General features: G+C 40.6%; 1 protein-coding gene across 1 annotated transcript; it reads left to right on the top strand.

Moving 5' to 3' along the window:
- LOC134453985 (olfactory receptor 11A1-like) lies at positions 1 to 942 on the top strand. Its single transcript, XM_063204730.1, has one exon. It carries the CDS (start codon positions 1 to 3, stop codon positions 940 to 942), a length of 942 nt encoding a protein of 313 aa, XP_063060800.1.
- Positions 943 to 13,678: the final 12,736 nt, after the last annotated feature.

The following is a 13,678-nucleotide window of genomic DNA, read 5'->3' on the forward strand; positions in this document are numbered from 1 at the left end:
ATGACAAACTTAACAAAATTCTCTACTGTTGTCCTTGCAGGATACATTGACACTGGTAATGTTGCATATTTTTATTTTGCTGTAATATTGCTGCTGTATGCTTGCATAATATTCGCCAATGTCCTGGTGATTTCGGCCATCTATGTGAACAGGGCTCTGCACGAGCCCATGTACATGTTTGTCTGCAACCTGTGTGTGAATGAGCTGTACGGCACCACCAGCCTATTCCCCTGTCTGCTGGCCAACGTCATCTCCGACTCGCATGAGATCTCTCTGGTCTACTGCTACCTACAGATGTACTGCATGTACACGTACGCCACGGCTGAGTTCTGCCATCTGTCGGTCATGTCGTACGACAGATACATGTCCATCTGTTACCCGCTGCAGTACAACAGCATCATGACACAGAGGAAAGTGTGTATTTTGCTTGCGCTCGCATGGTCGTCCTCCTTCTGCCAGTTCACCATCACTCTGTCTTTAAACGTGCAGCTGGAGCTGTGTGGCAACGTCATCCAGAAAGTGTGGTGTGACAACTACTTGCTTGTGCGACAGGCCTGCTCGGATACGACCATGAACAGCATATTCGGCCTCTACGCCACCGTTTTGTTCGTCGGCGGCCCTTCACTAATCATACTCTATTCCTACATCAGGGTGATCAGTGTTACGTTCAGGGCCAGTCGCGAGGCCAAGAGGAAGTCCCTGAGCACGTGTGGCCCTCACCTCGTCTCGCTGCTAAACTACGGCATCTGGTGCTCCTTCGAAATGATTCAGAGCAGACTGGGGAAAGCAAACATGCCAGATATACTGCGAGTCATAATTTCGTTAAACTTCCTGATAATTCCCCCGCTTTTTAACCCCATCATGTATGGGCTAAAGATGCCTAAGATTAGACAAGGGTGCTTACAGATCATGAAAATGACAGAGAAGAAGACGCCCCTTTGATTGTAATTAACCATTTTGGTAACCCTTTAGTTTAGGGATACATCTATTAGCACTAATACATACAATGTTAATGCCAGCATAAGTAACTTGTAAGGCATGTATACTAAGCAAACGCTAAGGCCTACTAGGTCCTTACTAAGGTTAAATTGGTAATAAATCAATTATTGTGCATGAACAAGACATTTGCGAATACATGCCTAACAAATGTTTGAGTTTGCTTTGTACATGCCTCACAAGTTACCTATACAGGCACATTGTATGTATTAGTGCCAATAGATGTATCCCTAAAATAAAATGTTACCTTAATTTTTGTTTGGCTTTTCAGTAAAAGTGTGGAGGGTGTCTCTCAGGTTCATCTCTCATCATCTCTCATGTTTTTATCAATAAAGAATGATTGTGGAAATTTGAGTTTTGTATCACAGGACGTATATGATGATCTGTAGCCTTTTCTTGAATTTTATTAGAAATGTAAAAATGGACATATTGTCAGGCGCCAAAATATTTGTAGCATAATATGTTACGGTTACGGTTAGGGTTTGCTGAGTGAATATGTAATAACCAATGGCCTCCTTTCACAGTAATACTGTATCTGAATGTACTTAAAGGACCAGTTCTGCTAATTCCAATATGCTGTTATTACTTACTTACTTACTTATTACTTATATGCTGTATTACTTACACTACCCTTGACTTGTCAGTACCCAGTGATGCTGCATTTTTCGAGTCAGCCCTTTCCGAGATCTGAGCAGAGCATAGGCCTACTCCAAATAATACCTCAAAAGGTACCAATGTTCGTTAGTTGTCTGCTGATGTTGCATAACCAAATAAATTTGGATGTTATTGGGAATAAATCTAAATTTTTTTTTGAAATGTAAACGAATGTAAACAAACACCTGCCCCCATTACAATGACCAGGATCTCGGAAAAGGCTGAAAAAATAATAAAAATCTCAGGTACTGACAAGTCCAGGATAGTGTGACCATTACAACTACATGTTGAAATTATCAGAAGTTATCCTTTAACATATTTGAGGTGGCGGTATAGCCACATTTTTGGTCCAATGTATCAAAGTTAAGTAGGCTAATATAGCAAAGGAAATATGTTGAAAACTGTGGCGGTGGTTTTCAGAAAGCTCTGTTTTACATGGACATATACGTACATCATATAAGGGATTATTCTTCTATTTATTTACAGTTTCACGCCAAAATAGGACAAAGCTCACATTTCACAAAGTTTGATTTTGAATGAAAACATGTCAGTGTATTCACATTTTTTTCATTCAACTACATAATGATGACACAGATGTTAACTTGTGAGTCTCTATGTTTACGCTTCTACAGTATTTTATACACACTGGCATGATGACTGTTGCTTTACTTGCATTGCTCAAACTTTGCAAACCATTGTGTGCTCATAGACATAGTAGTTAAAGGTGGGGTTGTAGGTTAACCATTTTAAGAATATGTACTATTATGACATCACGTTGGGGGTTCCAAAGGCCCATAGGAGTCTATGTAGAACCTTAGAATCCTGGGTGAGGTCCCGCAACGTGATGTCATACCTGCAACCCCACCTTTAACATACACCGCGCCCTGTGGTGTGTCTCCAGTTGAATAACTTGGAAGATGAAAAAGTGGATCGATCTCGGGTTTCTACTTTTCTTCTTTCTATTTTTTTAATTTATTTTTTACATAGGAGTAAAAACTTTTTAAAAAATTGAAAGAAGAAAAGAAGAACCTGAGTGTGATCCACTTTTTCACCTTCCAAGGAACACATTATATAATATATAAGATACACCGCGCTCTTCCGTGTGGTGCGTCTCCAGTTGAATAACTTGAAAGGTGAAAAAGTGTATCGCACTCGGGTTCTTCTTTTCTGCTGTCTATTTTTTTCATTTTTAACATAGCAGTAATTTTTTTTTAAGTTGCCTCTTACTGCAGATGGGGTCGCCGACGGCCCTATTCACTATTTGCTGAAAACACTCAACTACATCATAACAACATTGCTATGACAGTGCAGAGAGCCCTACGTAACATATTAAGACACAGACATTCAAATTTTGATGACAGTAAGGTTATAACATAGGTGCTGTGCTAAGGGGTTAATAGAAGAAAAGAAGAACCTGAGTGTGATCCACTTAAGCCAGTCTCAAACTACACGACTAGCGAATATGTGTCCGATTTTGACGTCGGGGTGCACCGCAAACTAGAAGAGAATCGCAACTGTCAATCTTATCGCTGCTCGCAGCCACTGAGACAATGCCCGACGTTCTATTTCCAGTCGCAAATATCAAACAGTGTTTGATTTCTACGACTAGCGATCGGCGACTCTTTGAGCTGCTAAAGTTCTATCTTAGAACGTCGCACACGACGAGGAAATCTTGCCCGACAATCGCTTAAGATGGCCCTGGGGGGGTAACGTTCCAGTGATTGTCCTAAGGGGGGTTTTCAGCCGAGAATCGGGCCGATAGTCGCGTAGTTTGAGCCAGGCTTTAGACATAACATCAGAGCAGCGCTCTCTGCTGTCCTTCTGGGGTACTGAGGTGCCCTGCTGAGCGTGGTACCGTTCCGTTTGGTACCGTTCCGTTTGCCAGGACCCGCACACATGTGATCGCAGATTCAACTCCTCAAAAGCTCCTCAACCACTTGGCCCCAAAAATTGGGGCCTCCTAAATTGAGATGGACTAAAACACGTCATGAAAAAATATTAAATTACATTACAAAATTAAATGTTAGTTCTACTGTTACTAGTATTGCAAAAATATTAATGTAACCTATTGGTAGATAAAGCAACACTTTGCATTTATTTCATTTTGCCATTTGCATATTGACATTTTTTTATAATAAACAATGTACTGAGGAAGAAAATTGTTTTGCCATTCGTACTGAAAATGAACTGAACCATCACAGCAAATCTGAGCTATGTACCGAACTGTGATTTTTGTATACCATTACACCCTTTTTTCTGAATGACTGCAAAAGCTTTGGTGCGGTGGACAACAGAATGAACAAACCCACAGAGCATTTGGAGATCATCCACATGTAAAGTCATTGGGTGCATCCCAATATGTGACCTTGCCTCCTCCACTTGCGCTTGTCTCCTCGCCCCGCCTCCTGGCCCCTCCTCCGTGGAGAAAACGATAAAGTTTCCCAGCTGTCAGCCTAGCCACAACAACTTTTGAGGGACTGTTTTTCATTCACCATAACAATTGCAAACGAGAAAAAGACTCTACAATTGAGCTTTTGCAAGATATTGAAATATAATGCTGTTGTCAGTGATGTCATCATGACGAGAAGCGAGTGGAGGAGGGAAGTGGAGGAGGCAAGGTCCCATATTGGGATGCACCCTATTTCTAAAGTTATTGGGACCAGAGAACCTGGAAGGTATGAAAAGGAAATCTCCCATTGGTGCCCATTATAGCCACAGTTCCACCTAGCTTCCACTAGTCGGCGAACACGGGCCAGTGGAAACAGAGCCGTCTGAGTGGAAAAGGAATGGATTGGAAAATGGAGTCCATGGGGCTAAATGCAAAAAAAATGCTACTGCCATTTTCAGTCACAAATGTCATGCATAAAATATTGCAGGTTAGAACTATGACTGCTGTAAGAGGCTGTATTGTCATTTTTTCCAGGTTTCCAGGTTTTTCCAGCAGGGCAGAACATTTTGACCTGTACTCGCTAGCATTCTGCGAATATTTTCAGCTTCCAAAATGGAGTTTCATGGAGCTCATTTCTGACATCCACTCAACAAATTACGTGCCACGTTACTGACTGAAGTAAGGTTGACCAGAAAGCTATATGGAAGACACTGAATGCATGGAGGTATTATAAGGTGCCCATCCACAGACCTGTAAATCTGTGTGCCTAACACTCGCGTATTTCACCCAACAGTATCCAATAGCTAGTTCTACTTGTGATTGCAAATGGGATACTCCTTGGTGACAAATTGACGTTACTTGTCCTACCAAGGCAAGAACACTAGGCTTGGAGAAAAGGCCACTGATTGGCTGGGTTACTGTGTGAAGCTGCCTGTGTGAAGCTGACCCCCAACCTTATTTTATTTACAGCACAATCCGGCACAAACATAGCACAAACAATCCGCAGGGTTATTTCAGCATTTTGGGTCGGAGGGGGGGCAGCTTCACACAGGTCACGTCACATGGCATATGGATCCTCAATAGCTGACAGTAAACATCAGCTCTCCCTGAGTAGACCACATAACATATATGGTGAGCTCAGGTAAATTGGGCCACTTTTTCCCATATAAGTGAATGACCCAAAGTGGCCCAATTCACCTGAATTCACCCCTACATGTACCAAACGAGACGTCAACATAACAAACAACAGATGTTAAAGCAGGAAAATAAAAGAAAACAAAACAAAAGAAAAAGGTTTCCTGGGGGTCCACACTAGAACAGATATGAGCTCCACATCAATGTACAAAAAACAACAAATACAAAAGCAGGAAAACATACAAACAACAGATACAAAAATAACTAATTGATTGATTGATTAATTGATTGATCAATTAATTGACCAATCTAAAGAAATAAACAGGAAAATGGTTAAAACTGTAACTAAACCTTACATAAACAAAACATTTAAACAACATTTACAACAACAGCATTTAAACAACATTTAAAAGTTAAGGTTAAACTCACTGACACTGTTCTGAGGCTGACAAGAACAGTGCACCAGTCACGTTAGGAACCAATGTTCCTGCCTAAGTTATACAGGTATACCTGTCTGTGAACCACCTGCATTCATAACCTTTAAAAAAATATCCATAGGATATGAAAATGCCTGGTTACGGCTGTGAATAATTTCACATTATCACTTTAACAATTTCACTGTATTACCTTATCAAATTTACCTGAAAGAACACACAGGAAACAGAGGTAGCATTTAAAATCTGCGAGCAGATTTTATTGTGTAACGGCCGGAGGAGTTACTGCGTGGGGAAACACCCAGCAAGTCCTGAAGTGTATACAGAAACAAACTTATTTAAAACAGTCCCAGTCCCCCCAGTCCATAACGTCATCTTTCCTATCATGAATATGTAAAACATAATATGAGGAACATATATGGTCCTAATTTCACATTATCACTTTAACAATTTCACTGTATTACCTTATCAAATTTACCTGAAAGAACACACAGGAAACAGAGGTAGCATTTAAAATCTGCGAGCAGATTTTATTGTGTAACGGCCGGAGGAGTTACTGCGTGGGGAAACACCCAGCAAGTCCTGAAGTGTATACAGAAACAAACTTATTTAAAACAGTCCCAGTCCCCCCAGTCCATGACGTCATCTTTCCTATCATGAATATGTAAAACATAATATGAGGAACATATATGGTCTCGTCTCCCCCTGTCTCCGTGGGCACTTAGTGGCGTCTGGTATGTGATTGATAGCTTCCATAGCCTAAACAAAGTTCAGCAAAGTCGTCTGGGACAGACTGGGAGGGGAGAGATGTCTCTGAGACGTCACATAAATCAATGAGCAAGGGAGAGAGAGAATAACAGGATACCAAAGTATAACCAATAAACTCCTAACGAAAGGTTACACTTTTATCACATTGTATATTTTCAATAATACATGTATAAATTTATTAACATAATTCCCTCCTCTTGAAAATATAATCATTATCACTAAACAATCACCATGGCTTTTACGCATGGTGTGTAGAATGAAAATATTCAAATATAACGGTCAGAGTTATTCAGTTATTCAGAACCATTACACTGCGTTAGTCTGCTCCATATTTGTTATTAACAGTTCCAAATTGTCTCAGTTCTTAAACAAGGCTGTACCCATGCTTGTCCAGGAAACGTCCTTCTCAAAGTCAGCAGTTTTCTTTTTTTCATCCATTGGAATCATTCTGATGGCACACGTGCATCTGCATAGACAACGCAGAGCGTCACTTTGAATCAGACACTATAAAGATCTGTCATCCAGACAGAAGCACAAATACCTCCCCAACCTCGTTGTGGGCAAAGGTTTCAACTTGTCTGACCAGTAGACTCCTTTAATAACCAGGGTTACTGCTGAGAGAGAGAGAAGTGTCGATTTCCTGCCAATCACCTAGGTCAACATAAATATTTAAGTTCTGGACCAGCAGCTTTCACATGAGCATAGGGAGCAACTAAGGCATTCCTTAAAAATTTTAAATTGGTATAGCGTAGTCAAAACATCTATGGTGTCATTCTAATCACATAAAATTAGGAAGAAATCATACCTATGTTTCGAATATACACAATGTTAAAACAAAATCATTATTTCTTGTTCTCTCAATGAAGTCTTAAACACACATAAGCCATGTATGACAGGTACAGGTACACGTAATATTCACTTCATCATCAGTGTCTATCAATCATCTTCGGATTTGTATCCACTCTCAAAGTCCATGTTCATAGAAAATCATGCAACTGTATGCAATTCACTTCAAAACCTAAAATCAGAACATTTTCTGAGAATAATAAAATAATAAGCCAATTAAATCAATGAGACAATAAAATAATGAAAAAGATTAACTCAGTGAAACAATCAGGTGTGCAGTATACCCCTAACCTGTTTTACTTGCAGAAGTGGTCACTAACTAATGTCCATAATGTCCATCTTGTTGTTGTTGTTGTTGTTGTTGTTGTTGTTGCCAGACCAGTCTCTCTCTCTCTCTCTCTCCTCGCCCATCGCTCTGTCTCTCTCTCTCTCGTGGCCACCCTTATGGGCAGCTGTCGTTGCTCCGTCAGATCCAGTCTTTGCATGTGTCCAGAGCACCCCTCCAGATGAGGGCTGTCCGAACCTTGGAAACACTCGGCCAAGCCCTTTGAGGAGAAGGTATCACGAGACACCCCCTACAAATCCAGTACCGTTCAACTCAGTCTTTCAGCAATCTTTCGACGATCTTTGGTACATTTCTTTGGCACAAGTCCGTGGATGCTGGCATCAGCTCCTTGCCTGCATGGCACTGTGGCAAACCCCCAGCGACTCCTCCAGTCTTTCTCAAGCTGGCAGGATTCAGTCCTGGCATTGTTTCACACCTGCCATCAGGTCCAACTGACCTCAGCTCCTTTAACTCTGTCCATCGAAACTCCTGGAACGTCTCCTGACGCCCCTTTGTCACTTGAAACAACGCAGTCCATTAATCCACAAAACTTTCAAAACGACATCGTTGATCCTCTGGAAACAGCAACAGATCATCTCAGCAGAGACAACCCTTTTGATGACATCAGTCCAACTGTCCATGTTGAACTTTTTTCCCCTCACTTGAGAGACAGCTCTGTCCTTGAGAGAGATTCCCAGAGAGGCAGAGAGATCTTCCACTGGCAACCTTCCATGATGATTTTTCCTCTTCGACCACTCCTCAATTTCCACCTGTAACTACAAACCAATGTTAGCACACACCCAAATTATTTCTCCGCTTTCAACAATCAGTGTCAGTGTATACACTAAACCTCAACCTATATGATGTTGTATGCATGTATGGTGCATTCTAGTGAACTTGTTCATGACCTAAAACAATTCTTTTGGCAAAATTATTTAAAACTCTACACTCTACCCCCCTTCCACAGAGAATAGAATTATTTTCTGTGGAACAGGTCAACTTCTCATATCTGAGAGGTACTTTGTGCCTACTGCAATCTCACGAATGCTTCGCACGCTTACCGTATTAAAACTCCAAGTTTCCAAAGTTAACGTTAACCAAAATAAAATAAGTTCCCCAAAATAAAGTAAATCCCAAAAAGTGTACTTGTATGTGATCATCAATGTCAGATATGACTACATGTCAACTAACTATAGTCTTTATGCTTTACATCTAACTTTGACTTAAATATCCTTGTGTGCAAGCATATCAAACTATGCAAACTGAAATCAAAAATAAAATAAGAATGAAAAATGAAATGAAACTAAAAATGAGAATGAGAATGAGTTTTTTGAACTGCTCTAAAGCATTACCTTAAACTCCTACGGTCTCAAATTTAGCGTTACTCACAGTCTGTGTCTGCCCCACTCTGTCACCATGCACCCCTGCATGCAGTGTCCTTTTACGACAGATCGTAAAATTCCTTCTGTAGCTACTAAGAGGGAGAGACACACACACACATCCCTGGTTATAACATGTGTTATTACAGATGCTAAAAAGACTCCACTGAGTAATGTTAAGAGAATTGTTACAGCTATCAATAGCAGTGACTCAAAAATAAAATCAGACATCTTAGGTGATGTCCCAAACTGAAATTAAACCTTTTAAAGAAATAAACAAACCAAAATCCCAGAAAGGTAAACCAAAGTAAAGAAATTAGAAGTTAAATAGACTCAATGTGTTTCTAAATATGGTTAGTGAAATCAACATTGTAAGTAAATGTGTTAGGTTTGGTTAGGGGTGAAGTTTCAGAACAAGATCTCATTTAACATGCATTTGTTTTATGCACTATTCATTAATTTGAGGAGTAGCACATTTCAAAAACAGTCATTATTCCATGTGCTTTAAAGAATTACCAAACAAAATAAAACATGATGCATAAAACATCTGTAAATATCCTAAAATGTCTCTCCTGTTTGAGGCATGTGTCATCCACATGACTCAATAACACTGAAGTCATACCTAAACAGGCTTTGAGCACAGTAAACGAGGAGGATAATTGTTAACACAAATCAAACCAAGTTGGAGAGAAAATAAAAACAAAATACAGCATAACCCAGAAAGTTGTAAACCAAATAAAAAATTAAAAAAAAAAGTAAAACACAAACACTTCCAAACACCCTGCACCCTCCATCACAGAGGTGCATACATCAATACAGGAAAAGGCAAACACAGTCAGCAATGTGCCGCACAGAAAGAAGCGCTCAGTGGGCATCTTAACCACACACAGACAGTAACCAGGAGACGGGTGCAGCTGGAACAGAGAAGAGAGCTATAAAATAAAAACAAACAAAAACCCATGTCACCAGTGCCGACAAAACAAAACCCAAACATTGTCGCATAACCAATACTTGAAATAAAATAGACAGCACTATTACATGAGGACAACATTTATCAAAAGTACAACAAAATGATGAAAAACAACTTTACTACATCCAGTAAAGCCCTGAAAATACTCCATGCATAGCAGAGTGGACCTGACGTCAATTAGTCAAGAAATGAATTATCAACTGTGGACTGCAATTGCATAACTACACCACTGGGAGAACCTCCCCAGAGGTAATAACCAGTACACCAAGGCACAACAGGTTCGGATAGATATGCACAGAGACGTTCCCTTTTGTTGACATAAAAAAAAGTATTCGATGTACTGACACAAAACATAAAACAAATCACAAAATACTCTGAACTGGCCGTGCCGCTGAAATAAAAAGGAAGGGGGAAATCCAGAGTGTCTGCCCTAAATATTGCAGGAGTGCGTAAACACTCCGGACAGCCATCTAAATAGACGGGAAGGGAGGAGGCGGCCAGCACGACACAAACCAAAGAAAACAAACAAACAGAAAAGAATGTAAATATATATATATATGTTTGGGCAAAACAGCGATGGGCCAACTGCCCATGGTGAATTGAAATGATCAGACCCTCGGCGACACTCTCCTCACAACATGACAGGGCGAGAGGAGGTAGAACAGTTCAGATAACAGGGTCTGTCCAACCTAAACACAGACAAAAGGGACGTGGCCAGGGTGCTTGTCCGCGCGTAACCGGACCTCAGCACAGACCACAAAGGCAGAGGTTAAACCCCCCATAGACACTCAAACACCGGGAGAGCTCTAAAAGCCTTCTATTTCGGGGGTTTGTTAAAAAAACCTTGGCCTAGTCGCCACTAACTAATTAGGCACTCAGTGGCCAAGCGTACAGCGTACTACAGCAAGACTGGGGGACACATTGTCTGGTGAACTGCACGGTTCAACCCGTTACACACAAATGGACAGAATCGGCACATGGAAAACAACAAGCATGCAACATAAAATATAAAAATATAAAGCGACCTTGGGTTCCTTGAAAGGCGCTATATAAAACCAAGTTATTATTATTATTATTATTATTATAAAATTACTACAGCCACAGACATAGTTGGCTAGTAGTTAGGTCTGCATTAAACACTTCGCAACAGAACCAAACATATTGGCATGCAGTTCTCACTGTCGGTGTTCATGAGGTCATGGTAGATGTAGGGGCTTAGCTCAACTCCCGTCAGTGAGGACAGCGCACTTAAAACAGGGAGAGAAAAAAAAAAAAAAAAGTACGGGAACACGCCATCAAAACACAACACACAATACATCAAACTGGCAACACAAACCACCTTGCTGTCCACATCGTTACAACTAATAAGATAGGATGAGATTTGTCCTCACATAAACCTGTGGCACATAACCACTTTTAAAAGCAATAAAATTAAATCATAACTGCGTCTCATAATATTTTGAAACAAGTAGGCTTAGGCCTATATAAAATGTAAGGTAAAATCTCACCCAACTTGTACATTTAGACATAACCAACCATAAACCATCCTTAAAGCAAAATAAAACCCAGACAGAGTCAAACAAAACTGACAAATAAAATAAAGAAATAAATCACAGTTGGGAGATAGCAAAAACAAACCAACTGCTTTAATGACCAGACAAGTGAGTCCAGTTAGGTAAACCCAACTTACGGCACAGTCGAGGTAGAACCCAGTGTGAAGAAGCGCCTTCATGCACACCGGACCTCCAGCGACATCCAGTAACAGTCATTGAAAAGTTAAGTACCACAGTACTGCAGGATAATGACATAACACAGTGTCGTGATCAATGCATCACAAAGTCAGTAGTGTCATTCAGGTAACAGGAAATTCATGACACTATGTCTGAACGGATTAAAAGAAAAGGGGAAAGAAAACAGAATTATCCCTCAGAAAAGCATAGACCTACGTTCAAACCAGTATGAAAACTCCAAAATAACCACACAAAAAAACAAACAGATTCATTAGGGCTTATGAAACATGTGAAAGTTTCAAAGACTACTCAAAATTAAATGGTCTTGGCTTCTAGAAAGTTGCAGGTTCACAATGAAAGTTCACAAACAAAAACAAATACATTGTGGAAAAAAAATGTATAAAAACAAAATGAAAAGAACAGAATGACAAACCACCATGGCGTCACAGCCTATCATATGCGACAGAACAAAAATGGTCCCCAAAAATAACTTTGCAGTAAATAAAAACACATACCCATTGTTTTGCTGTTTATACTCAGGAAAGTCAAATGTCTCTCGGACATTCTGGAGGATCACACCAACACGGACCAGACCGTCCTTCACTAGACGTCACAATCACTCATTCTTTACGTGCACTCAGTGAGGCAAATCACTCACATAGCCTACCCAACCCGGGGAGTGACACACACCCACACACACAGCATTCACACAGCCGGCATTCAAACATAAACAAACATGGACATGGACATGGACATGGACACAAACATGAACATGGGCCCATTGAGACAAACAGAGACATACAGACAGGTAGCCTAACCTATCAATTTAGAAAAAGTGTTAAGTTATGTCACACTCACTGCTCATTGACGAAGTGGAAGGGATATTTCGCAAGTTATCGCCATTGCCAGCTAACTTCCACTGCGAGTTGGGTGTGCACACTAGACATTGAACAAATCAGTTCTAAAAATAATTTAGAAAAAAAAAACTTTCATCAATTTTGAAAAAACAAAACAGAAAGATGTCCAACTATTACCGTACGACCTGCAGTTCTAAATTAAACACTGAGAAGTAAAATAGCCCTGCATTTCGGGGAAGCATCCTCTGTCTGAATTATGACAAAATTTTGAAAAGTTAAATTCTAATTGCAGAGGTTTAAAATTGCCATAAACAGAATTTGTTCAGTATCCAACTATTACTTTACACATTCAGCTAACAGCCAACTGCGGGGAAGTACTGCTCATTCTCTGATATGCAATAAATTAAACCATTCGTATGATGAGAACCCATTGTCTTGTAACAAAACAAGGACAGAATTCGGACAGGCTACCTACAGGTTCCAAATACAGGTAATTTCCCATGCTACATGGCAAAATTCCCGGAGACAACGCTCTATAAACAGGACATTTCCCATGCTACATGGCAAAATTCCCGGAGACAACGCTCTATAAACAGGACATTTCCCATGCTACATGGCAAAATTCCCGGAGACAACGCTCTATAAACAGGACATTTCCCATGCTACATGGCAAAATTCCCGGAGACAACGCTCTATAAACAGGACATTTCCCATGCTACATGGCAAAATTCCCGGAGACAACGCTCTATATACCGGTATGCTTGCCTGAAAAGGACTCACGTATATTACAGCCTGAAAAGGACTCACGTATGTTACAGCCTACAGGGCTTACAGCGTCAAGCCTAGGTCTTGATGCCCAACCAGCTACTAGCCAGGACTTAAGTAGTTCAAACTACTTACGCACGTCTGCGGAATGCCGTCAAGCCCCGGTCCTGGAGGAAAGATCAGCGCTCAGCCTTCGAGATCCACGGCTCTAACGTGGTGCGCACACTCTTCAGCATCAACAATGACCTGTCACCCCAGGAACGAGCTATCCTGGCAAAAATTTAGAAATAAAAAATCCAAATCCATACTACCTCTATCCTGCGGCTCCCAGGTGGTTCTTTACTCAGTCAGTCGTCGCTGAATATGAAGGCGCAGTGAGGCAAAGTCACCTACTTCAGGATCCCAGTGAAAACTTGGTGTCCAAGCATCCT

Source organism: Engraulis encrasicolus, chromosome 8 (genome assembly GCF_034702125.1).
Source record: "Engraulis encrasicolus isolate BLACKSEA-1 chromosome 8, IST_EnEncr_1.0, whole genome shotgun sequence".
In the NCBI taxonomy this organism is placed as follows: domain Eukaryota; kingdom Metazoa; phylum Chordata; class Actinopteri; order Clupeiformes; family Engraulidae; genus Engraulis; species Engraulis encrasicolus.

What these genes read in the sequence shown, in the direction of transcription:
- LOC134453985 (XM_063204730.1), top strand. Translation starts at nt 1, where the DNA reads ATGACAAACTTAACAAAATTCTCTACTGTTGTCCTTGCAGGATACATT.